Below are 27,436 nucleotides of genomic sequence, written 5' to 3'. Positions count from 1 at the left end.
ATCAACTCGATTAGCTCGTTACTAATCATGTATCCTTATAGTTGAACTCACCATAAGGGTCGACGGGCGTGCCCTTGAACACGATCCTGTAGTTGGTGAGGAACAGCGCTCCCTCGGCCGGCAGCAGCGGGCCGGGCCGCCCGTCGCTCACCAGGTAGGCGCGCAGCGCGGGCACGGCCACCGCCTCGCCCGCCACCAGCGCCGGCGCCACTATGCGCGGCTGCGGGACAGATCGCATGGATGTATACATGTTCTTGAATGCGGATTTATGTATAATAACTTTTAAACTCTAGCGTTGCATGTTTAATATGTAATAGGATACAGGAATTAACTCGAACACGCATTTTACTTTAAAATGCCGAAACGTTATGCATTTTAAGGTAAAATGCGTGTTCGCGTAAATTCCCGTATCCTATTACGGATTTATGTATGAAGATTTGGTATGTACCTACGATTTTTCTTTTGCATCGCAAGCCTGTTCGTGTAAATGTGTAGGTATGTTCAAAATTAACGATAGTATTTTTACATTATGGTTTAGAAAATCTGTACGTGATTAAATAGTTTTTACTTTTACCTACCACTCATAAGTAATGATGAGTTTTTATGGATTTCATGTCTTGAATTCCAACACCCCCGAAAGCGTTATTTTCAGTATCTACGTGTGTTTACACAGTTGATTCACTTTCCATTGTAATCTGACTGTATACGTATTATATGTATCCTTGGCTTAGTGTACATGGATATGACAAAAATGTTATGATTGCAAAAAAGTGTATATGTGATAAACTCGTGCCATTATAAACGTGCGAACTATATCATAATCAAAAGAATTATAGAAAAGTGACAATGAGAAAGTACGTGCGAGTCTGAAAAATGACATGACGTAGTTAGCATTTGTAATGGCCCAAGTATTTTATTACTTTATTGCAATGTGTGTGGTGCAAAAGTGTAGCTTGATGATTCCTTAATACGTCCAAGGTATCTTTGTTAGTTATTAAATGATAAAAAATAGCTGTGAATGATTTTTAGACTTTTCTACGTCCATTAGCAACTGTTAAGATATAAAATGAAGTAAATATGATGATATGATTTATAAATATAACAACAGTATTAGCGTACTATTATTTCCAAAAATAAGAAATAAAAAGTGTTGAATAAGAAGTGTTTTGTCACATTTAATCAATTTTGAAATTGTATAAGTGAAAAAGAGCAAGCCTAAGTCAGTAAGTTTTGAGACAAAATATTTGGCTATATATTTTAATATCTCGATTGCGATGCCAGTATTAAAACTGTATTAACTACCTAATATAATGTGTAAAACATTTAATTGAGGAAAGGTTGACGTCACTAATAAAATTAAAAAAACGTTTGAAAAACAAAATGCGTTTATTCTGATCGATAAACAGTTAAGCGTCATACAAAATAATACAGAAATATGGCATGCATGTCGTGTTTAGTAAGAAAAGAAAATATTATTAATTATACACTGCAATCAATGGATGATACATTGTTTGTCACAGTCTACTAAGAAATCATAAAAACAAGCAAGAGCAAAACAAAACAAATTATTTTTGAGACTAGATAACGTATTTGGAATGTATATCATTTTAGTAGAGGTAGAATTTCTACCTTTAGGTTTATAGATAGGGCGTCTTTTCAATGTCACTAACTTCATCATTCAGACAGATAGGAAATTTGCGTATGTACGAACGTCGTACGTACGTGCGTGTATCTATACGAATACGTACACGTATGTAACGTGTATACAATAGATGTTGATAATATTAAGAAGTCGATTCTGACGTACGACGGATTCTGAGGTACATTTAGCAGTAGTTTATTTATTCAATAGCGTTTAAGCTCATATAAACATAACAGTTTGAATAGCTAAACTACCGCTAAATGTGCATCAGAAACCGGGCATAAAAGGCGTACAGAATATAAGCTTATTGACATCAAAAAGACACCCTACAAATCAACACTTTGAATCATCAAATACAAAACACACCAAGCCTATAATACTTCACAACTCAATCGGCAAATCATCGTTATAAATAACAAGTGTGTTTCTGCCTACCTTCTGTACAGGGGGTAGGCGGCGGGACTCCCGGGCGACCGCGTCTAACGTCTCCAGGTGCATGTGCACTACGCCCGGGATCATCTGGTGCAGGCAGCGCACGTGGTCCGCTGTTACACCGCCTTCTGTACACACCTGGGGGACAAATAAATGTAAACATATGAAGAGAAGTTTGTAGAGATCGTAATAAGTGGAGCTGTTCGTCTCTGCCTTTCCTAATTATTTTTAAGCCTGGCTATCTTTAAAACATATTTATTTATTTTCAGACAAATAAATATATAAACTAATTAACTGTTTAACTCATAGGTCGGTAAAAGGTCAATGGTAGCGGCAATTGTATAGTAGCAGTAGCTAGGAGAGTTTGGAAATTATTACATTTTTGAGGAAATGTTGTAATGTTTTAGATCAATCTCCTAGTCAAATTGATATAGTTACAGGCCTATTAAATAAATCCTAGCAAATATTAAAGTACTCTGAAGTTTAACTTACTTTGTCAACAAATCGGGAGACCATTTTGATGACATTATTGCCGGCTTCTCCAGGATCCGCTTCTTCGAACCCTGACTCCGCGTCCACACTGTCTGATTCCGCCACACTAAAAAAACATTAAATTATTTTTAAACATTGCTTATCACTTTCTAGGCGTAATTACTTAGTGATAAAATACAACGGATTTTATCAAGTCAGCTCGATTTCAGAGGTAGACTCACTCATATTAGGAATTTTGGAACGATGGGTAATGCGTTGGGCACATAGCAGTACCTAAGCAAAAAATACGCTGGCAATATAATGTAATGTATGGTCGTAAAAACTCACTTAGTGAAGTTTAGGGGTATTATTTGATTTCTATTTGCCTGTATCATATAAAAGCAATAAAGTCTACTAGTTACCTATTAGTAATACTATTGCTAGCTCTGTCGGCATCGTCTCCTCTCGTATCAGCTCTCCGTCCAGCGCCCTCTAGCGGCAGTAGGAGGTAAACCATCCTGTTCGCGTAGTGTATCGCTTGACTGTACAACGTTGATTCTTCGCTTTGTATTATTTCTCGCTGTTTCTCTGTTTAAGTGAGAAATAAATAATATATAAAAATGACAATATGTGACTTTTCTTTTTTACGTGAATACGTAATATGTGACTTAGGACAAGGTGGGGAAAGGAATTTTACAACCTGTAATGTTCAAATCCTCATTGAAATAAGTAATCTTGTACACAGGAATGAACATTATGAAGAATTCTTAGACAATTTAGGCCACATTTTTATAGCCAGAAACGGAGAAAACATTTTTGTTCTGAATGTATTGAAAGTGCATGCCATTGCTCTTAAATGGGGAATTGTATTTTTAGATCATTTTTACAGTTTTTTCTTTACCTTGTGGTAAGCTAGGCCATAGCCTCATTTGTTCCGCGGCTATCTCTAACGCACTCGGTTCCTGTGCTTTTAGTAGAGATATGTATTCTTCGTCGTCTCTGTAACAAAAAACATAATATTTATTAAATTTATATACAAAACAGTACAGACGCACTCAATGCTTGAGGCATTTTTGCGAGTCTACGTAGAAATGGTACAGACTTAAAACGTTAAACATGTTTTTGTTTGTACGTAATAGCACCTGAACAACTTGCACGCACGTATCACGTACACGTATACGCGAAACTAATAATCATATGTACTAATCAAATAATTATGTTTTTTTTTAATAGAATTTTCTTGATTTACTTTAATATTATGAGAAAGCATTTCGTTACCTTGGACTAGGAACCCTCTGATGTGTTGGACTAGGTAGGTATAATGCCTTGATATCCCTCTGTACGTCTTGGTAGAAAGCAGCCTCCCAGAACTGCTGGCTCGTCCATACAGGATGTTCCTGCGAGCAAAGCATAGGATTTTATTTCTTTGATACTAACCACTAATTTTTTGATAGACATTCTTAGAATAAAGTTCAAAAAGTATATCCAAAGGATTGCGGTAATTAAGCACCAAATTTGGATTTTTTTTTGTTACGTAGGTATATCACCAGATAATAATATGTTAGTCTTAAGTGCAGTATTGATGCAATATCCTTGTTGCTGTTATCTAGAACCAGATTCCATGGAGCCACTTGAGAATAAATCTAAATTCTATACGTATAAAATACAAACCTGTATACACATGTAAGCGTACTGTATGACGCCGGTGCACAGCTTGCGGCAGTACGCAGTGGCGAGGGGCAACATCGCCGCCGCTATCGTGTGCTCGTCCAAAGCAGTGGCCGACTGCAACGCGCAGTTCATTAGTCTGCAACAATTGGATAATTCTTTGTTAATAAAAATTAATCTACCCTGAAGCATGTAGTACTATAGTCGTACTATGTATACCTAAGATTGTGTGAATTAGGAATGATTGTCATTTACTCCAACGGTATAGGAAGAACTTCGTGATGAAACCTTGCATGCCTAAAAATTATTAAACGCTTTTCTAAAATTCATGTAGTCTCCAACCCGCACTTGACCAATGTCATGGACTCAAGACATTCGATTGTGTCAAAATTTTAAGGCAGATTATTAAGAATAAACATCATACATCCTTGAAAGACATAATTGCTTAATTCCTGATTGCATTCATCAGTTTCTATGAAAAAGTCTCCCCTATACATTGTAGTTTTCAACAAACGTCATAAATATAAAAAGTAGAACAAAACAAAACGTATCTAGAATGTTAAATATATCATCTACGCGATTCATCATCACATACCAATGTTTTACAGCATCGCATCATCAGATATAACACAAATGGCCAGTGAACATGCTACATTTTAAATTGTCCTTACAATAATACATGAAGGACAACTTATTGTTTGTTCGTGTTCAAGCAAAAAGTTCTTGAAAAGTACAGTTCCAGTGTTCTTGTAGCAATGGTTTCGAAAATTAATTAGCATTAGAGATACGATGATGAATAACTCAAAAGTAGGAAGGTCCGGTCATCAGTCTATACTTAAATGAAACCAATTCGTGTACCAATCTTTGTCCCATTGCCATGTCTCAAATTCACGTTTGACCGAATCTTCAAACGCCAATTTAGTTTTGTTATCTAATCTAATACATCTTTACATTTTAAAAGACTTTCTAGATACAAATTGGATCACTGAAGCTGCTTTCTTATAGCTAGCTACCTACATTCAGTTGCAATACTGTGTGTATGTAAATAACTGCTAAATAAAAAAATGAAACTGATAAATAACTTTAGCCATTCTACCAGTAGGATATACCGATTGAAAAACCAATTCAAACCTGCTATGAAACAGTTCTTGTCAAGGTGATACCCTTTTCCACTTTCTAAACGAGCAAAGTCAGGGGTCGAAAGCTAGTAATAGTTTATATATTGAGGATGATCATGTAAATAGAATCATTTGCAGAGGAAGGTCAAACAAGTAAAATGTTGAGAATTTTGGTATTGGGTCTAGTACTGTTCTACGCCTTAGTTCAAGTGCAGTCTAATGGCGACATAGTAAGTTGTTGATATCAAAATATATTTTATTAAAAATGTTTTTTTTTTTCTAAAAGCACAATTTCTATTTAGCCTATATTAGATGATGATTTAGACATTTAAAAATACCACCCAAAAATATTTATGTTCTAAAAACCACTTATTTGAAAAACCGCAGGTGCTCCTTCCTTATGAGTCAAAAAGTGTAATTTTTCTCTTCTGTCCAGGGTCCAGGCTTGTGGAAAGTGAAGTACATAAAGAAATGTGAGACGGATGCTCATAAGTTCAAGTTCGACATCAACCAGAAAAAGATAAACCGCACGCACGACGGATTCAACGGAAACATAGTGCTGGAAGAAGCCTTCGATGACAAATTCGGAGTAAGATATTTTATAATTTCAAATAAAAATGATCAATTCTACATATAATTACTAGATCCCATAAAGCGCTAGACGCCGCAAGGCACCGATTTGATTCCGAAAAGACTGGTTTCTGGAAAATATCCATGGAACTAAAAACTCTATTCAAGTTGGAAAAATTGCCTCGAGTCTTCAGAGAGCTGTTGGATCCTAACTTACAGTTCTGTTATTTTGTCTAAAGCCATATCCGCCTGCCTATAGTTTATTTCTAAAATCTTTACCAATACAAACCCTAACTTCTCTTCAGGTCCGCGTAGACGTATGTAAGCATGTAGACGGCGGATGTAAACAATACCAGGTGCTGACTGACGATTGCGCTATCAGCTTCATGAAAAAATATGCCGAAGGAAACGTGAAATCCTGTCTCGAAATAGCTGGTGTGGAGCCAGCAGACTTTCCGGTCGAACAGGTGTGAGAAAGAGAAAACAATACTTATAGCAAATAGTAGATAATAATTGATCTTTAACTATCACCATTTCTATACTTTTTCGTCGTTTACTTTCTATTAGTCATGGCTATTTCTACGAACAATTAAAACGTTGACAAAATATACTACTAAAACAAAAATATACATATGTTCCGTGTGGCTAATCTGATGCATCGGCAATGCAAAACTTAACCATAGCAGTCCAGCTTTAGCTAATTTGTTATTTCTGTGATAACCTGAGAGAGCCTGTTAATTATGTATTTTGCTTCTATTTCAGGGTGAATATGGGCTGAAAGACTTCGTATTTAACTACAGCGAGCTGCCAGAAGATGGAGTGTACGGAGAGTTCTGTGCCATGTGTTACTTGCTAGAAGATACCGTGGAGGTAGGCTGCGTCGAAGTGCACGTTGAATTCAAGGAGGTTGAAGAAGATGATTACGAAGAGTAACAAGAAAGCTAATTATTAGTATATGTAGTGAAGAATATGTATTTTAAACTTTTCAATGAACAACTATTATGAATATTGTTTGATTTCTAAATTACATATTAAATTAATCATGTGTTTTTAAATTAATACATCTCACATTTTGCAAGCTTGTTAGTAGGTACCGAGAGGGTTGGTCCTGCATATGGGACGCTCACTGTTGACCCAATAAAAAATAAAACAAAAATGGTCGGTGTCAATAACAGCACTGTTTATGACATGATCATAAAAATAGGACTGAAATGACAAGAGACAATTTCCTCTTAACTAGAAAATCTATATACAGAAAGCTGTAGATGTGTAATACTAAAAGGGAATGAAGTTATAATAGAGAGCATGCGTACCACAAATTTGCGTACTACAAAACCACGCGAGATTTAAACGTATCAAACGCACTTAGAAAGTTAAGAAGACAGGTGAGATATCCGGAAACGCATAACTAAAGAAAAAAAACTGAATCGTTCCCCAAACTATAAAATAAAGTAGAGCAATTGACGTCGTTTAACTGATATTAAGCGACGGCTAAGACATGCGTTCGGGCTTAGCCGGGTGGGTTATGTGGTTTGCTAGTTTTGACCTGGCCCATACAGGTAAAATCCTAAAAACATTTTAAAAAACGTAGTGTCGTAGACAGTTTGAAAATTACCACCTGTTATAAGGTAACTTACTACTTAAGGTAGGCTTACTTAAAATACTATCAGGCGTAAATGTAGAATCCTTTTCGAGTAACTAATACGTATTGCGTAATAATGAATTGGCGTTTGTTATTAAAACTACTCAAGGAATATGAAAAAAAAAGAAATTCTTTTTGCCCCGCTGCCGCTTTTTCCTAGGACATCGCATGATTATTAACATTAGCTAATGGCAACAGCGAAATACGGACGAAAATATATAGCTCTTCGATAAATTTATTGGAGTCTATTGTAGAAGAAGAGTGATTGCAAACGGCCAGTTTTTTGGTGATTTCTGACAATTCTCTTCAGTCATCATATAGATAGTTATAGTTTACCATCCTATACTAATCGTCAAGGTTAGGAAACAAAGGATAGACCTTCACCATAAGATTTTGAATCTAACGATACGTTGTCACAAAACGATGTACCTTTATATCATGTTAGCAACACAATATCAGATATTATCAAATGACTATTGATCATGCCATATTATTAAATTATTCCTATACATTTACTAAAAAATATATTATGTTTGTTTGTTTTAACCATTTGCTGAAGTACCAATAAGGGTCGGTCTTCACAAACTGCTTAAGGCAACATTTAATTATTCTGGCTTTTAAAGGACAGTAACTAACTTTCAGCTCTTTTTCCCACCTACTTTAGGGTACGACTGTAATGTAACGAATTAAGCTGGATACTAATTAATTCAACCTCAAAGCGACGAGATTAAGGTCTACGCAACTGCGTTATTACTCTGTACTATACAAACATATTTTAATGTTATTCTTCTTTACCAGTTGTCCATGTAAGTAAAGTCACAGGTCTGTACTACATTTGCTTTATATATTAGGCACGCTGAAATCAACAGAATCATTACACAGAGTTTCATCAACATAACAAGAAAAATGTTAAAAGTTCTGTTATCGTTATTGGTATTGCAAGGAGCTTTGCTATCGGTTGATTGCGCCGGTGATATTGTGAGTTTCATTTGTACTTAAATGCTTTCGAAAGGCATATACGAATAGTAGTTTCGAATGCTTACGTGTAACAAGATAGACAATTTAGATAACCAAGAATACCTTTCAAGTGGATGACAGCAGCAGTGACACCTACTTACAGAAATCGTATCAAGAATCGAACACTTCATCTTCACAGCATCCGGTAATTGTACTAGTAACTTTATCATAATACGAATGTTTTTATATTATCCAGGGTTCCGGACTATGGAATGTAAAGTACATAAAGAAATGTGAACTGGAGAGCCACGAGTTCAAGTTTGATATCAGTCAGAAGAAGATTAACCGTACGCACGATGGATTCAATGGTTATATTGTATTGGACAAGCAGTTTACCGATCAGTATGGAGTAAGTTTAACTCAATATACGGGTGATATCTTCAGTAGTCACTTAATTGCAAAGCACGCCACCATGATAAGATTTTTTTTTACAAAAAAAGCAAGGATACGTTGATTTACGTTCACATATTTTTCTTAGAATTTAAGTGCCCACCTAAATGTTGACGGATAGAAAGTATTGTATCCATTTAAATTATAACTACGACAGAAATCGCCTCGAAATACAAGCATTTCTTTTTTATATTTACAAAATTTTCTAATGCTTTTTCGTGCCCTTTAACATGTGTATTTTATTTTTTAGATCCGTGTGGACATCTGCAAGCACGTAGATGGAGGATGTAAGCAATACCAAGTGCTGTCTGACGACTGTTTCATCAATTTCCTTAACAAATACATCGAGAACAACGTGAAGACTTGTCTCGAAATAGCTGGCGTCGACCCCCCAGAATTTCCGATTGCCGCGGTAAGTCAATATTTTGTTAAGAACTTAGTAATGAACGTTAGAAATAACAACAAAAGTTGTTACAAAATTAGATAAAGGAATAAAACTCAACCTTAGCCATTTGGCACAGACCAGCACTGCAATCAAATTCAAATTATCCTTTATTTTGTTAACTGCATGCAACATTTTATTGTCTTTCAATCAATTTAGAATCAAAGATGAATACAGCTTTGTATGTGCTTTCACGTGTCTGCACATGCCTCTAGCTAAATAGTACAGAGTATCACTTGTTTTTAAGATTAGAATGATGATGACGAATGGCTGAGATCTAATAACTGTGCTAATGATATTTGTGAAATTGTAGCCAAAAGCAAATCAAGATTTAACTCTAAGTTATATTTTCATTTTCAGGGTGAATACGGCTTCGAAGACTACGTATTCGATTACAGTGAGCTACCTAAAGACGGTGTTTATGGAGAATTCTGTGCCATGGGTTACGTGTTAAAAGATACCACAGAAGTGGGCTGTGTGGAGGTGCATGTGGAGTTCAAAGCAGTAGACGAAGAGTGCGAGGATGATTGTGATGATGAAGAATAGTTCACATATTAATTTAAATAGTGTGTTCAGAAGAAATAGTATAGTGTGTTCAGAATCTTGAATTAACAATAGTTATTTTAGCTTTTTAGCTAACTGACCATGTGTTTTAGTTAAGTATTATTTTTTATTATATTATTAAAGTGGTGTGTTCATTTTATTTCGCGTTTTTCTTTTTTAACTGCTTTTTATTATATTTTGAGGCGGTGCTAAAGCGTATAATACGTAACTTTATATACATAAAAATGAAAATATTACAAATCTCACCGTGAATTTCGACATAGCGTTAGCTGCCATCGCGCTCAAATGTACCAGTAAGTACCTAGCAAAGTACCAATAGGAGCATCTGGTATAATAATTATAAAATTCACGAAATTCCTTTGCGATTACATCTCACAACTATTTGAAATATCCCATTACGAAAATGCATGTCAATACGATAATGTATTGTTGACGGAAGTTCGAAATATTTGCACGAAACTTCTCCATACTGAAAAGATACTACAGAGCTTGATTTACCATGATACATTACATAATTATAAATATTGAAATGGGTTTCACTTATTGTTTGTTTGAACGATAAGAACACCTGCAGAATTACTATTGGTATATTTTTTGCTCAATCATTTACCTAGAATATACAGTTTAAGGAATGTCTTAATATTGTGTATGGAGAAATACACAAATAAGAGACTCCTGAAATCATGCTCATTATAAATTGAGTTTCCATTCAAATGAAGTCACGTGAAAAATCTAGCGATAAAGTTATATATTAAGAGTGATCGAGTTGATAGAGTCTTTATACAGTAATTGTCTGTTCATCAAAATGTTAAGGTTGTTCATTTTAGGTATATTAACATGGGGTGCCTTTGTATTGGTGGACAGCGCTGGAGACATTGTAAGTGTGTAATAGAATATATTTTAAATGCAAGCCCTAATACCATGACTTATTCTTGAAGATCATAGCAAGAAAATGCAGTAAAAGCAGTAAAATCAGGCTTATTTTATATTCCACAATTTTCGTGAAATGTATCAATTAAGACCCCACTAACGTGATTCATTAAATTAAAACCCAATAAAAATATTCAGCCTCTTTCAGGCTTTTGTTACAGCTTTAAGTAAATGCTTGTTATAAATACGCAATTCTAATGGTGACATTTATTATTTCCCTAATTCGAAATATGTGTGTTTTTGTCCAGGGGCCCGGCTTATGGCACGTGAACTATATAAAGAAATGCGAGCAAGATAACCACAAGTTTAAGTTCGAAGTCAATCAAAAGAGGATTAACCGCACACACGACGGATTTAACGGTCATATCGTATTGGAAGAAACATTTACGGATACGTTTGGGGTAAGGATATAACAAAAGAAACACATATTATACAACAGCAGGGGAACTCTTTTAGGGATTCTCATCTGCATCAATGTATAGAATTTAAAATTCTAGTTTCCGTTACTGTAGCGTACGTTTAATATTTGTAATAAGTTTTTATGACAGTCAGATTGTTTTTGTACGGTAATTAAATGAATACAAGAGCTTTTTGAGTATGTCGTCTTACCCCCGGTATCTGAGGTACATTTAACGGTAGTTTATCTATTCAATAGCGTTAAAACTCGTATAAAAAAAACGCTATTGAATAGATAATCTACCGCTAAATGTACTCAGAAACTGGTTAGTCATACTTCTAGATAAAATTTCTGCTTTCATGATACTAACACACGCATTTATCAAAATTTCCCAGATTCGTGTCGACGTATGTAAAAACGTAGACGGCGGATGCAAGCCATTCCAGGTGCTCTCAGACGACTGTTTCGTTAACTTCGTCAATAAATACGCCGAGGGCAACGTCAAAACTTGCCTTGAAATGTCAGGTGTGGACCCACCGGAGTTCCCTGTGGAAGCGGTAAGATCGTAGCCACATTGAAACTTCTACAAATGTAACGTTACACTTTAAGATTAACGAACATTTGAACTCACTACGCTTTATAAATAACAAACTAAATCGTTTTGGATTGTTATCAATGAATCAATTAGACTTGTTTGACTCTATCAAAGGCCTTTGATAGGCCTACAAAGCAAATTTTGCTAACAATTATAGTGAGCACAAGGAACAGTTAAGATTGTACTAGATCTCGCGAAGATCATCGTTTCCAGCATTCTGGAAGTTCTGTTTTGGAATTCTATTTTAACAAGTCCTTCACAATAGGGAGACATAGTTAGCTCTTCTATAACCATAGTTCTAAATGATTCGTGCCTATATTGTTTACTGGCCGATCAATTTCGATAGTCATAGATATTTTTTAATTTTCAGGGTGAATACGGTTTTGAAGACTACGTGTTTGATTACACAGAGCTGCCGTCTGACGGCATGTATGGCAGCTTCTGCGCCATGTGTTACATGCTCGATGACACTGAGGAGGTGGGCTGTGTCGAAGTGCACGTCGAGTTTAAAGAGGTCGACGAAGATTGCGACGACTGTGACGATGAAAAGTAGATTTGTAGCTGTCACAGCTTATTTACTAAATATCATAAATGTCTTTGCATTGTTAAAATATCGTGGAGTACCTAAGTGTCGAAATTTCGTGATCACCTTTATTTAATGTTCTATTTTTGATCCCTATAACACAAAGATTATGGCAATAAATAATTCTTGATTAAAGATACATGGTATTTTCAGTTATTGACCTTATTCCTTTTTAATTTGAATATTTGCGAGCTAAGGCAGGTCAGAACAGCTCAGAAGACAGGACATAAAAATAAGTTATGAGACCTTATTTTTATGGCCGTTTATCACCATACTAATACTTTAAATGGCTCACAAATGAGTACAGATCTAATCATACTCGGTAGAAAATATAACAAAAAAAAGAAAATAACACATACTAGTTAGACTTAGTCTAAGAAAGAAAATAATCAAGCCAGTATTTTTTGGTAAAAGCTGAGAACGTCTTTCGTTGTACGAATAAAATCAGTATGTTACTTAGATATTTTGATTTGAGAATAACAAAAATGAAAAAGAGCTGTTACCATCTAGAGTTCTATTTACCAGGCTTTTGTAACCATTTAGTCTGCACTACAATATTTTAGTTCGGGGAAAAAGTCTTTTCGCATTATAGTATGTATGAACTTGTAATAAAATATTTTCTCTACACAAAAAAGCTCGATGTTTGGGTACCTCACGAGCTCACTGAAAGAAACCTAATGAACCGTGTTCTCATTTGTGATTCTTGAAGCCAAAGAGATTTTATTACAAGTTCATACATACTACAATGCGAAAATACTTTTTCCCTGATCTCATATATGCAGTCCTAAAAGTAAGGGAGTACTCAAGTACTAGGATGGACTACGATGGACCGTGATACAATACATACACAGCTACTCACGTATCGTATTACGGTATTGCATCCTCTCGCCGCTAATAAAGAAGTCAAGATTCTAACAAGGTAATAATCAAACCCTTCAAAGTTGCTGCATGCAGCCATGGGGGAATGGGTCGAGCATATTATCACTCAAAAAGAAAATTATAATTCTATTTTTTTAAATCTTATTCTCGAAATGAATACAAATTTCAATTCAGTTATGCACGTTTATCTTAGCCTCTATACCATAAGTGAGATGTTGTTTGACACAAGAGAGCCCAGGTAGCAGAATTTGTCTACTACTTCCAAAGGTGAACCGTCAAGCAATGTTACGCTTTAAAGATAGTGCAAAACGAGACATGTGCACTTTCAAAACATGAACATTCAACCTGGGAGAACTCAGCTAACGATCGTGACACCTAGAGACATGCCTTAGCTGACGGTATCACTGCCCACGATACCACCTGGCTCAGCCACCTAGCCCAGAAACGTGTCCTACGAAACCAACGCACCGCAACCATCTCATCTTCCTCTGGTACTTTTATCTGTCGCAAATGTGGTCGCGGTTGCCACTCCCGCATAGGCCTTTTCAGCCACGAACGAAAGTGCACGAATTCTACCTGACGCCACCTTAATCATCTGCAATAGATGTATTCAGGCCAACGATTGATTGATTGATTGATACCATAAGTGTCTGTACTAAATTCGTCGAGCTCACTCACCATCTAGAACAAAACTCGAGACTTAAGTAACCTAGTGTGATATTTTAAAATACGATAAGCTTAAACCGTGCTACTAAACACAGACAAATACATAAACGATATTTTAAACATTTCTGTTACTAACGAGAGAGCAGCAACAAGCCTCTCACCAACAGTATTGTTCGTGTGACATACATCAGCTTGCGTCAGAAAAGAACATATACCTCACCCCTCCATCACTAAGCAATTTAAGAGCTTCTCCTATAATTAATCTAGGAATTAATAATATGTATTCAACTTCCGATCCATGCAGATTGATAAAATCTAAATTATGATAGCGCTCTCACATGTTAGGATCACGTTATTTAAGTGACTACAAGTGAACCGCATTTGACATTGTTATAGGGGCGAGAATGCACGTGACTTTATTTTTAACGGTGATAACCGGTGCCTTTGTATCTGTGCGATGCTTCGGATTTTTGCTTGTAAGTACTGACCTATAAATCAATATTTTCGGCGTATAACGACTACGTACGAACGTATACGTGCACGTCCGTGTACGTTACATGTATTGCTATGGAAACATGCGAAGGGGATTATGGAGACGGGGTAATAAACATCAAATCATCCTAACCTTCTCAAAAAAGAGCAGTTAAAAAAGAGAGTGAAACACCTTTTCACCGATTGTCAATAAACTAACAGTAGTTTGTTGTGTGACAGTACAAATGCTACAGACTGCATGTATGAAATATTCAAAGTTACCCTTCAACTTCCTCAGGGTCCAGGGATGTGGTTGGTAGAGAACGTGATGAAGTGCGACGACGCAGACCAATACAAATGGTACGGTAACATCACAAGAAGAAAAATGAACCGAACTCACGATTGCTTCGACTTAGACTTACACTTTGAGGACGAAGTTAATAATAACTACGGTGTAAGTACAGCCTTTATGGTCTGAAAATATCCATACTTATGTTATAAATGCGCAGATATGTCAGCTTGTCTGTCTCTAACACTTAAATAACCAAACTGACACAATTCATCAATAAAATCACGATTCTAATATTTTCCAGATCCATATAGACGTATACAAGAAAGGCGACGGCGGCTACCGGTACATACAACAGTTCTCAGATGAAAGCGCGTGCAGTTTCCTCAACAGATACGCCAGGGGTAACGTGGAGAAAGCATTAAATCTGGCAGGTCTTGATCCACCAAACTGTCCTTTACCAGCGGTAATATTCCTTACTAACTTTACTAATTCACTTCACATAAACAGCAGTTCGATTCAAAACCAGCTAAAAATCGAAAAGTTTCGAATGAAAATATGAACAGCGCCTCTATCGGGCGCGATAGTAACTATTTTTGGTAGTGTATATTAAATGTCAAACTCTGAATACTCGGTATTACCGACTGAAGAGAATCGCGATACCGAATAGATTTTAATCCGTGGAAGGTAGACGCTTTCAACAAGGGTCTCCTCCCGGAATGAGGGAGGCGTTAGTAGAGTTAGGCTTTGAGTCTTCGACCCTGGCCAATTTTGGGTTAAGGACTTTTACTTTTAAGATCTGGTTTTAGATAGGTTTAAACCTATACTATTAAATTTATTTAATATTGTTTCCAGGGTGACCATCATATAAGAAATTTTATATTCAACTACAAGGAGATAAACGAGTTGGGTCTGTACGGGTCTTTCAAAGCGCTTGTCTACTTTATGCAACGCGGCAAAAAGATATCGTGTAACAAAATGTTCCTCAGATTTGAGTAGAGATTAATAGAATGTTGACGTTTTGTTTCATGGACTGATCGTTGCAAATAAAGTCTTTAAGACAGTACATATTGTATTATTGATATTTTTTTGTGCCCATTCCTCCTACTCCTGAATCAGCTTTTTGTCTTGCCAGTCCTCTTCTAAGCCTTTAATTTTGTAAGGGTTAAAGATGTGATGATGGCCTAGTAGTCAAAAGGCTGTGGGTTTTAATCCTACCGCATGAATTCGTTATGTTGAACATACAATATGATCAAAAAGTTTATTAAAGTATAGCTTTGAAATATTTTTTCAATGGATTTATTCTCTGTGGTCGAGCAAATACCCCTTAAAAAATTACATCATACATTTTGATCGTAAAACGTTTTTACCATTCTTAGATGATTCATTTGGCATACAATTTGTAATAAACAAATCGGCGGTTTGCAACAAACTACTTGCACAAAATGCGAAACTATTCCATCAACCATCTAAAACATTATTAGAATATAAACTATTTTCGGTCAATGTTCACAGATCACGCTCAGCCATTTTTTCCACTGGGGAAAGTACATTACTTTTTGAACTTCAGTGAAAGCTGTATTGAAAGTTAAAATGAACATAATATTATTATTTGTGCTTATGATAATGTGTGCTTTTGTTTCAAATTCATGATAGTGAGTTTTTTTTTACCGTAGTAAGAACCCGTAAAAACATGTAAACTTTCTGTGGGGTGGTTTAAGATCGAATATTAAACTTGATTTTAAAGCTATGATCAACTGCCTTGCCCGATGTGGAAATTAGCAAGCCAGGGAGAGCAATGGAAAATTCTAGTTCTAAATAGATTCTTAACATAGCACATAGGGTCACTGTGTAAACCGAAAGATGCTTTGGACCTTAAAATAAAATTAAAAAATATATACTTCTACGTCTAATCTATAAGTAAATAAAATTATAAGCAAAAACAGTTTTAGTTATAATAGCACATATGTACCTCGATAATATAAAAGTATTAATTAATATTTGATATTGCTTTCTGCATATCGTTTATTGTAACTTCATTATTTTTTGTAAAAGTCCGCTTCTCTAAATCAAACGTCAAAGTTTGGCGAGTTTACTTGCAATGAACACTAACTGTCATGTTTGTTTGAACAAAATAAATACAAAATAATAAACTGGAAATCATCGCTGCCATAACGCTTAAAATTTGACCAGTTTTGATTGACCTATAGGGTGAGACCCTATATTAAATAAAACCCAGAATGGATACAGATTTTGAAAACAGGCTACAGTAAATAGCTATGGGGTTGTTCTGTATGAAATGAATCGACAGGTAATCCATATGATAGCTCGGCAGTGAGAGAAATAGCCCTTTGTGAATAGTGTCTTAATTGACAATTCTAGTAAAAAAAAGGTCGTGATTTTTTTGTATTTACTGGCAACTAAAACTTTTATTCATTTATTCATCTTTACAACTATTTTTACAGGTTTACCCCAATACAATAGTGCAGGTACATCATATTCATTATTTATCCTATACTTACTTCCAATTTATAGGACTGAGATTAGCTAGAACACAGTGTTATCTACGATAGCCCATATCACACAGCCAACATAGAAAGCAATTTCAATAAAAAAACTCTCATTGCTATCAAATAATCTAGTTATTTTATAATAATGGTTTTCACTTCCGATATGCAAAGGGAAGAGATAAAATCAATATTTTTATTGCATTTTTGCATGAAACATATGCAACTATTTAACTCGGTACAATGGAAATGTGGTTGTTATTTGTTGTTAGTGAATGAAAAATGAAGATTATAATATTTTTATTTGTTTTAGTATGTATTTTTGTGTCGGTAGCCTGTTTGGGGGATATGATTGTAAGTTTAATAAAATTTACTATGATTCATTAGTTCTTCACCGCTAGCCATTATGATTCCGTGATTTTTTTAAGATCCTTAAGTCCTTTTTGCACAATTTTCGTTTTCACATACTACTTCTATTAAAAACATTTTAAAAAATTGTCAATACTCGACTACTCGACTAAATGTAATTTATAAATCTAGTTTACTGAAAAACTAAAAATTATGAATGCACTTTATTTTAAAGTTGATTTTCCAGTGCGTTAATAAAATCCTATCCGCCGCGCTCCTTTCTGTCTTTGCTGACCCTTAATCCTTCCCATTACTCACCTCCACCTGTAATGTGAAGGGCTAAACCACGAGTCGCACATTTATAAAGTACCTATGTAAATAATATCATTTCTAGGGATCAGGTCGTTGGATAGTGACGAACGTGGCACAATGCGAGGACGCCGACCAGTACGAGATACTGATGGACCTGAGTCGTAGGAAGATGAATAGAACTCACGACTGCTTCTCTTGCCATCTCAACTTTGAGAGAGTCATTAACGAAGAATATGGAGTGAGTGAAAATCATTTTATTAGGTTTGTCGTTGTCTGGGCGGTAGGGTATGTGTTAGGTAGTAAAGAGGTTTTGGGCCTAATCCCGGGTCAATTAATAGGTATCTCCACTTTTCGTTGTATGTAACGTAGCTGGGCTACAGTGAGACTTTGACTTTTCTGGTATTGACTTATGTGATATTTGGCAAAAAGCTTGCATCTCAGAAAATTTGTTGATGTGTTGTAATAGTCACCCGCTAGCACAATTTGATGATTGTAACGACTAATGGGGACTAGATGGAAACAACTAGAAATAAAGCCTTAGGGCGCGTTCCCACTATGTCGTAACGATTAATTTATCGTTGGACGACTGTCCTCTCAAGCTGTTCCCATTATAACGATTGTTTGTCGTCAAAAAAAATATCTTTTAGTGACTATCGTATCTAGCTGTTCCCATTGAGTTGTCATAGTTGTTACCCTACAATAAAACCGAAATAAATCAGCAATGACTCGAGCCCATAAGCATCCCACCCTCATAAAGGATTTGTCCTGAAAGTTCTATTATAGCAATCCTAAATTGAAATGATGTTGCAATTAAAAATTAATTTTATTTCAGGTAGAAATAGAGACGTATAAGAAAGTGGACGGTGGTTACAAGCTCTATCAGAAGTATATGTATGAGAACGCGTGCGGATTGATCAAGCAGTACGCGCAGGAGAATATGGAGAGGGCACTTTCGTCCGCCGGCATTGATCCTCCAGACTGTCCTATACCAGCGGTAAATATAACATGAACTCTATCTTGCTTTTTAGAGTAAAAATAAGAAGAAATATTTCCATTATAGTATTTATTTCACGAATGTCGGCGACCCGTTGACTAAAGTTGGCGACTTAATGTTTTATTTTTAAAGAATCTCATCAGCGATTTGTAGATTGCCTCTGAAATTTAGCCGCCGACTATTGAATAACCCTAACTCTATTTTAAAAATAACTTCAAACTAAATTATAAACAAAATCGACTGTCGTTTATATTTTTTACTCTGCGTCAAAAAGGTATCTGTTTATTGGTTACAATATGTAACTTACGTAACTTATTTAATGTATAATAGAATACGGGAATTAACGCGAACACGCATTTTACCTTGCATTTTGCGCCGAAACGTTAGGCATTTTAAGGCAAAATGCGTGTTCGCGTTAATTCCCGTATTCTATTATACATTAAACATGCAACGCGAGAGTTTAAAAGTTATAATCACGTAACTTATAATTTCTCAGTTCATTGCGAAGACAGACCTACTGACTTTTGCTCTACTTTAATATTAATTATAAATCTGTTTACAGGGAGACTACACTATAAAAGATTACGTATTCAACTACGAGGAGTTAAAAGATGACAATATGTATGGATCTTATCAAATCGTGATGTTTTTAACTTTGGAGAAAGAACGGTTATCCTGTATAGTGTTATACTTGACTTATGAAAAGAAAAATGATGATGATGACGATGACGATTATGATGACGAACGGTAGATCAATTGAAAATATCTGGACGAAATAAATAATGAAGTATTTAAATAGCATTGTATTTTTTTTCACCGGCTTCAAAATTGAGGAGGTGCGATGTCCGAATTATTGTTTCCTTTTTTATTTTACAATTAAATGCTTTGCCTCTTATTTGTTTCCCTCTGGATCAGGCAATGTCTAGTGGCAATAATTAAGTACCCACACATTGAATAGCGGCCACAAAACTCGTCCGCATTTTGTGTTGGCGTGTAATAGCCGCGATTGGCCTTCAATATGTTCCTTTTTTTTGGTATATAGAATTTGTTCATCTTCTTTAAAACGCTCGAAGTTATTGGACACGGGTAGACGTCTGTTTACTTTATTGAAAACACTGGGTTCAACTTTTAACGTGAATTCCGGAAGCACGGAGACGCTCAATTCAAATACCACGAAGCGACTAGTCACGGAATGATCGAACCAAGGGTTACTCAAATACACAGACCGTTTATTCACCGGCAATCGCAGCTTGCTACGAGTTTCTAACGCCCGGTTTCTGAGTACATTTAGCGGTAGTTTATCTATTCAATAGCGTTTTTTTTTGTATGGGTTTTGTCGTTATTGAGTGCGGCACTTATAGCTGTAGTGTTACCTGACGACGAGCTCGAACTGGTGGTGGTGCAGCAGGTGCTTGTTGCTGGGCAGGCGCGCGGCCAGGTCGCGCACCAGCGCGTGGCGGGCGCCGGGGGCTCGCAGTGCCCGCAGCACGCCGGGGAACGACTTATAGCTGTAGTGTTACCTGACGACGAGCTCGAACTGGTGGTGGTGCAGCAGGTGCTTGTTGCTGGGCAGGCGCGCGGCCAGGTCGCGCACCAGCGCGTGGCGGGCGCCGGGGGCTCGCAGTGCCCGCAGCACGCCGGGGAACGACTTATAGCTGTAGTGTTACCTGACGACGAGCTCGAACTGGTGGTGGTGCAGCAGGTGCTTGTTGCTGGGCAGGCGCGCGGCCAGGTCGCGCACCAGCGCGTGGCGGGCGCCGGGGGCTCGCAGTGCCCGCAGCACGCCGGGGAACGACTTATAGCTGTAGTGTTACCTGACGACGAGCTCGAACTGGTGGTGGTGCAGCAGGTGCTTGTTGCTGGGCAGGCGCGCGGCCAGGTCGCGCACCAGCGCGTGGCGGGCGCCGGGGGCTCGCAGTGCCCGCAGCACGCCGGGGAACGACTTATAGCTGTAGTGTTACCTGACGACGAGCTCGAACTGGTGGTGGTGCAGCAGGTGCTTGTTGCTGGGCAGGCGCGCGGCCAGGTCGCGCACCAGCGCGTGGCGGGCGCCGGGGGCTCGCAGTGCCCGCAGCACGCCGGGGAACGACTTATAGCTGTAGTGTTACCTGACGACGAGCTCGAACTGGTGGTGGTGCAGCAGGTGCTTGTTGCTGGGCAGGCGCGCGGCCAGGTCGCGCACCAGCGCGTGGCGGGCGCCGGGGGCTCGCAGTGCCCGCAGCACGCCGGGGAACGACTTATAGCTGTAGTGTTACCTGACGACGAGCTCGAACTGGTGGTGGTGCAGCAGGTGCTTGTTGCTGGGCAGGCGCGCGGCCAGGTCGCGCACCAGCGCGTGGCGGGCGCCGGGGGCTCGCAGTGCCCGCAGCACGCCGGGGAACGACTTATAGCTGTAGTGTTACCTGACGACGAGCTCGAACTGGTGGTGGTGCAGCAGGTGCTTGTTGCTGGGCAGGCGCGCGGCCAGGTCGCGCACCAGCGCGTGGCGGGCGCCGGGGGCTCGCAGTGCCCGCAGCACGCCGGGGAACGACTTATAGCTGTAGTGTTACCTGACGACGAGCTCGAACTGGTGGTGGTGCAGCAGGTGCTTGTTGCTGGGCAGGCGCGCGGCCAGGTCGCGCACCAGCGCGTGGCGGGCGCCGGGGGCTCGCAGTGCCCGCAGCACGCCGGGGAACGACTTGCGCGCGTCCGCGTACCGACACTCGAAGATCGCCGCGATGCATGACCGCAACACCTGTGCCATCCAAGTGGTTAATGCACAGCAATAAAATGTAGTAAAGATAAATTAAATATTTAATCCAAATTCAACCTCTAGGGCTAGTTCAGACACGGCGGAATCTGTGCGGAGCGACCGCGCGGTTCTATATAACATGGAATCGTACCGAACGTTCACATAACTCCGCGCGGTAGCCACTCGACCGCCGGAATATGAATTCGCGCGGTCGCCGTACGGTTGTGTTACTACGACGCGTCTTCGGTGCGTTCAGTAGCTACGCGTCGTCCGCGCGTAACGCACGCGTGTCGATGGATCGTTTCGACACCGAACTTTTTATTGATGAAAAAAGGTATCAAAAGATGCAATTTCATCATTGAACGAAGCGACTCACGCACGCACGCACACAAAATGTTTCGCCTGATTTCGACTGATACCATAAGAGTTTAACGACACGAAATAGAGTGCTAGCTATGCAGGCACAGTGTATAATCAGCTCACAGCCCGATGGCAAAATCTATACACATAATAAACCATTTACACAAGCCCGATCAGCAAGCGACCGGCAATATAACCTAAGCCAAAACTTCAACACGTAGGTAATAAATGGCCAAAATAATATTGCTGCTACTTGTAAAGACGGCTAGTGGTACACACCTCAAGACGTCGAGCAGAATTTGTGAGCAATAGATGATTGTATTCCGTAGCTCCAGTAGGCGGCGCCGCGGGTGGAACTATGCGAGCTTGTGGTGGCCGTAATGCCGATAATCTGTAATACAAAATTGATTGATCATTAGTACACAACTCTCACACCAATATACAAATAAGTATCAAGTGAGTTTTAATATAAAGAAATTTCAAGCACGTAGACGATAATCTGTTAATCATAAAAGTCATTTAAATTCAGAAGAGATTTAGATTATGCTCATAATAGCCGCAGGTCAATAACCTCCAAAGCCACATACGAAAGGCACCTGCCTGTTTAGCGAAAAAATAAACTATGCTGTTTTGGTACTTAAAATCAAATGTTGTATCTTAAAAGGAATATAACGTAAATCATCATACTTGGTTTGACTAGTCCTAGCTTGCACCTCGCGCATGACGTCACGCACGCGGGCAGCGTCCAGTGGGGGGAGGGGGGGCTGGTGGATACGAGATGATGCTCCTTCGGGGGGACGGAGGATACGCTGCTGGAAGGCCTGAGGAATAACATAAAAATATAAATCACTATAATTAATATAATAAAAACAGCGTCGTTTCAATGACATAAAAAAAACGGTTGTGTTTAGTTTTGTGATGATTTTTACGGTCAGTATTTGTAACGGTGATGTTATTTAAAAAAAAAAGCAGTGCATGGATAGGCAAAAGTTACAGTCAATTATGTATATAGTCTTTCTTATCAATATACTAGGTACTGTACATACCTGTGGATTAGGATTTTCGTTTAGGTGTAACTGCATCGCTAGATCCTGTATATGTTGCAACTCCAGTTCGGGATTTAGAGCTTCTAACCTAAGTTGTTCGGGTAAATTTCTGAAAAACAAAATACTTAGCGTATAAATAATTTTCTATTTCAAATACAACTATGCCAAAAATGTATATTCCAAAAAATCAAAGTAGATGAGTGATTTCATGTATGTACGAAGTAGCTTCCGTCCGCGACATGAGACACAAAAAAATTTCAATGGTAAAAAGTACACTATGTTATTCTAGGTTATACTAACTAACTAACTATCTGTACATGTATAAAATTTCGTTAAAAACCGTTGAATAGTTATTTCGTTAAAGAGAAACTTACATAATATCGATCCTTTTCGAACTTTCGCATTCATAATTCAAGCTTTAGGGTTACTAAAAAGATAGGATACTCACTGCACAAGTTCATCCCATATATCCGTAGCCCTCCATGGCGGACCGCGCTCAGCCACCAGTCCGTTGAAGAACATGGAGTCCAGGAGACGTACAGCGAACTGGCACGCGGACAGACCGCGCGCGCCCAGGAAACCCATCTTGTGGAATGTTAGTACGGGGGACGGGTGGATGCGGATTATTGTTAGACAGTGCCTGAAAATATAGAAGAAATTGTGAGTGAAATATTTGAGAGAATATATCATGTATTTTGACTGAATAGTAGATGCATTTAGAATTAAATAATGTGGTAGAAATAAATAAATAGAGCAGTTACTACACTCCAACCGAAAATTACATTAGACAATATATTATTATATAGTTATGTATTATACTTATACATATTGTTGCAGATGGTTTGATATTTTCATTATTACGAAAATGATTTCAGTATTTTATGTCTTGATCAAAGAGATGTTGTATTCCATTCGTAGCTTGATAAAATTACGGAAACAAAAAAAATGTTGAGATGCTACACGCATAAAATAAATAGCTTTGTTTTATTTATTTTACAATAATAATCAATTAAAAAGTAATATGACAAAATAACTTCCACGTTTCGTGTAATAAATAAACTTTTATCCAAATGCTAGCTATCTTTCGTACCTATATCCCTGCAACAACTTCGCCAAAGTCCTCATAAACACAGCTCTGATCTCCTTATCCAGCATATGTGGCAGTGACGACGCGGGTGGTGGCGGGGCGAAGGCCGAGTCCGCAGACCGCAGCTCCGGCTGCAGCACGAGCGCCAGGGCCTCTTGCAGCGAAGACAACAGCTTGCCTTCCGGACGGGGAATGTTCACACCAGCCGGTATGTGTAGAGATCCTACGTCTAAGTCTGCTACTATTACGTCCAACTGGAAGAAAAACATAATAAATATAGTTTTTGTATATTGTATAATGTTTGCATTAGTACTTGTTATTCATTTTTATAGACTAAACAAGTGGGTTTAAAAATAAAGTACTGTGTATATTAATCACTGAAGAACTCTGTACATGACGTCTTGCTATTGCTACTTAAACTGGTGCTTAAATTCTACGTACACACGCCTCCATTTCTCCGACTACAGTCAACAGTGGAAGACTTAGGGGTTAAAAATCGGAAATTGCTTCTTTTACACTAACAATCATCGTCTAGTAGTGTCTTTTCGGAAGTATTTGGCCCATTACAGCATATCGTGTAAAAATCAACCGAAAGTGTGAGCAAGTCACATTTCGTAATACCACCATAATAATTTAACTTACCAGTTCTGACACCTCCTCCTTCAAACTGGAATGCACTCCAATGAGGAAAGGCGTCGGCGTGGCGAGCACTTCGGCCAGGCCGGCCGGCAGCAGCGGTATGTACACGTGCGCGTAACGGAACGGGAACATGAGCGCGGCCAGGGCGCGACACGCGGCCGCCAGGCGCGCGGCTGCCAGAGACACGAGGAGGACTTTGTGCTCGCTCATCACTGCGCACCAGAGGGTAACGGAGTTGTGGATACCTGGAATGAAGAGTAAGTTAGGTTAATTACACATTTTTATACGCGATAATGATTAGTATAGGTATCTAGAAATATTTTGATAATGGGTAAAACATTGAGCATGTCTACTGAGATGAAGACTCAGCAAACAACTTGTAATTCACAATTAGCAAACAGGCAGCCATTTCAAGACAAGTTGAAATATTTCAAAATGTTTAACTTTTTGTTAAGAATTAACCAGTTACCCTGCTTAAAAAGTCCATAACAATATTTTTAAAATCGCAGCCGTCATGGTGCCATTGAGAAAAATACGCGTGAAAGTCATCAGGTCAAAAAAACTTCTTCACCAGTAATTTCAACAGTTTGCAAACTCCTTACCAAGTAACCTAAGCAGCATATAAACAGCGGTGTGTGTAACAGGCATGGGCGGCGCGGCGGGCGGCTGCAGCGCCTGCCTGTCTCCGGCGCCGATGCTGAACCGGACCTGCGGCCCGCCCGCGTCCGGCACCAGCACGCCGCCCACCAGGTTACCGACCAACGTCTCTAGAGGTACACCTAGGTTCTCCACCCATACTGTGTAGATTATTCCTAGGCAATTCTGTAAACAGAAAGGTATTTAATTAGCTACAATAGATATCATTTGATGAAAAGGGTGGACACAGGTAATGTCCATTTGCTAGCTGTATTCTAATTTCTAGACATGACAGAAAATCCAGTAGGTAGTGTTATCTGCACCAAGCCTGACTGGACGTCTCATGCAATCTTTTAGTAACGGACCTCTGATGAACCAAACTTTGGTACTCCGGGATATCTTTCACAATCGCTTAGCAGAAAAACTCAATCAACAGGAACTTTTGTTACAGGGTCTAAACCTTTGTACAACACTGGGTATATAAATTGTACTTACTCTGAAGGTGTCTATGTAGTCCTGGCGGGAGACGATGACGAGACACTTGGGCGCGTACATGATGCTGTGATGAGTGATGTTCGACACCGGCCGAGAGGACTCCAGTGACTCTTCGTCCTGGGAACAAAGAAGAAAATAAATTAATTCATATATCGAAAAATGTTAATGGAAAACAGCAGGGCGGTATAAGTCAAAAGGAAGGTTATTTAGCAACGGGACATTCCGATAGCCTAAAGAAAATAGAAATTCTTCCTATAGTATGAACTTGTTAGAACAAGGCCCAACTGTTATATCACTACAACTGTCCAGCCTCTTCACGATCATTCTTATATTGAACCAAATAAGCAAAACCTCAAAACAAAAGGCAGAATTTCAAAATTACTCAGTTTTTTATCTCATGTTGAAAACCATAATAACTATCATAAAACATGCCATAACCAGCAGAATTAAACCAAAGCGTGGTGTTATTAAAATGTAAAATGAGATTTTTTGATACCCTCTCCACCCCCCTGGGGGATGTTCGAGGGTGTAGCGGGCGCAGACGAAATTTCATTTTGTCGTATGATGGCCCTAGACACGCAATAAACATATTTTATAACGTAACACTTACGCCGCAATTGAATTTGTAAAACGTTGTAAAATATGATAGATGAATTTTTGAAATATGATATTGAATTCAGGATACATTATGTGTAGAAAAAATAAATATGTAGAAGGAGGAATTTTCAGGCAAATCAGTTGGTATGTTAAAAAGATATTTATGAATAAGACTAGTAAAAATATATACTTGAAAATATTTAAGCGATGTTTGGTACCCTATCTTATGTACGGCACATTTAAATATGGAAGTTATGAAACTACTCTTATATTAAAGTAATAATAGTAAAACTATAAATAATGCATTACTTTTGAGATTATTCCGAAGGACATTAAAGCACTTATTGATAAAACTCGAGTGCTTATCGATAAATGGAATATCGATACAGTTTACGATACCTAGTATCCGAGCTGAACAAATGCACTCATATTTAATTTTTAAATAGGGCATGGCGATTACTTCTGCGTATTCGAAGTAAATCGATATTTTTTGCGTATATATCAACGAACGGGTTGGCAACGGATAAGCTTCCACCCCAAGAATTACTGGCAGCTTCTAGGATATCTCATAAACCTAAAATAGTTCAAGATAATGCACAATAAGACTGTAGATAGAGGTACTTAACACGCATCTATGCACTGACAAGAATTTTGTGAGTGCTATTACCACATCTATAGTATAAGTACGGTTTATTTGTTCCTGTGCTTCTTGTGAAAAGATCTACAATAACAAATAATCCCACATCTTCTACTACCAATACTATAAGGTTAGCAGTTAGCAGTGAGCTAATCGCAGGTCGCCGGCGCCGCTTCCGCCGGCGACGCGGAAGCAACGCAATCATAATAATGATGAGTTCGACACTGCGACACTGTACACAAGAGGTTTTTTGCTCAGGGAACTTTATAGCAGCCTGTATG

General features: G+C 38.2%; 2 protein-coding genes across 3 annotated transcripts in view; both read right to left on the bottom strand.

Moving 5' to 3' along the window:
* The window catches only part of Sbf (SET domain binding factor), a 34,955-nt gene extending 14,530 nt beyond the window's left edge, over nucleotides 1-20,425 (bottom strand). The window contains exons 1-8 of the mRNA XM_076126267.1: nucleotides 20,301-20,425; nucleotides 4,217-4,352; nucleotides 3,824-3,942; nucleotides 3,447-3,544; nucleotides 2,968-3,133; nucleotides 2,567-2,672; nucleotides 2,078-2,212; nucleotides 52-220 (exon numbers count right to left, since the gene is read on the bottom strand). Coding sequence (XP_075982382.1) covers nucleotides 52-220; nucleotides 2,078-2,212; nucleotides 2,567-2,672; nucleotides 2,968-3,133; nucleotides 3,447-3,544; nucleotides 3,824-3,942; nucleotides 4,217-4,348 — 925 coding nt within the window. The 5' untranslated portion in view covers nucleotides 4,349-4,352; nucleotides 20,301-20,425. The remainder of the gene's footprint in view (nucleotides 1-51; nucleotides 221-2,077; nucleotides 2,213-2,566; nucleotides 2,673-2,967; nucleotides 3,134-3,446; nucleotides 3,545-3,823; nucleotides 3,943-4,216; nucleotides 4,353-20,300) is intronic.
* A 964-nt stretch (nucleotides 20,426-21,389) lies between these two features.
* The window catches only part of LOC142980720 (myotubularin-related protein 13-like), a 56,897-nt gene continuing 50,850 nt past the window's right edge, over nucleotides 21,390-27,436 (bottom strand). The window contains exons 4-12 of one of the 2 annotated variants that reach the window (XM_076126278.1): nucleotides 25,922-26,038; nucleotides 25,393-25,612; nucleotides 24,794-25,035; nucleotides 24,155-24,405; nucleotides 23,513-23,704; nucleotides 23,065-23,173; nucleotides 22,706-22,839; nucleotides 22,298-22,409; nucleotides 21,390-21,661 (exon numbers count right to left, since the gene is read on the bottom strand). In XM_076126278.1, coding sequence (XP_075982393.1) covers nucleotides 21,473-21,661; nucleotides 22,298-22,409; nucleotides 22,706-22,839; nucleotides 23,065-23,173; nucleotides 23,513-23,704; nucleotides 24,155-24,405; nucleotides 24,794-25,035; nucleotides 25,393-25,612; nucleotides 25,922-26,038 — 1,566 coding nt within the window. In that variant the 3' untranslated portion in view covers nucleotides 21,390-21,472. The remainder of the gene's footprint in view (nucleotides 21,662-22,297; nucleotides 22,410-22,705; nucleotides 22,840-23,064; nucleotides 23,174-23,512; nucleotides 23,705-24,154; nucleotides 24,406-24,793; nucleotides 25,036-25,392; nucleotides 25,613-25,921; nucleotides 26,039-27,436) is intronic. The other variant, XM_076126279.1, reaches the window with a different exon arrangement.

This window comes from Anticarsia gemmatalis, chromosome 18 (assembly GCF_050436995.1).
Source record: "Anticarsia gemmatalis isolate Benzon Research Colony breed Stoneville strain chromosome 18, ilAntGemm2 primary, whole genome shotgun sequence".
Lineage (NCBI taxonomy): Eukaryota > Metazoa > Arthropoda > Insecta > Lepidoptera > Erebidae > Anticarsia > Anticarsia gemmatalis.
Note: the sequence above shows the minus strand (reverse complement) of the source record. Positions and strands in the feature narration are given on the sequence as shown.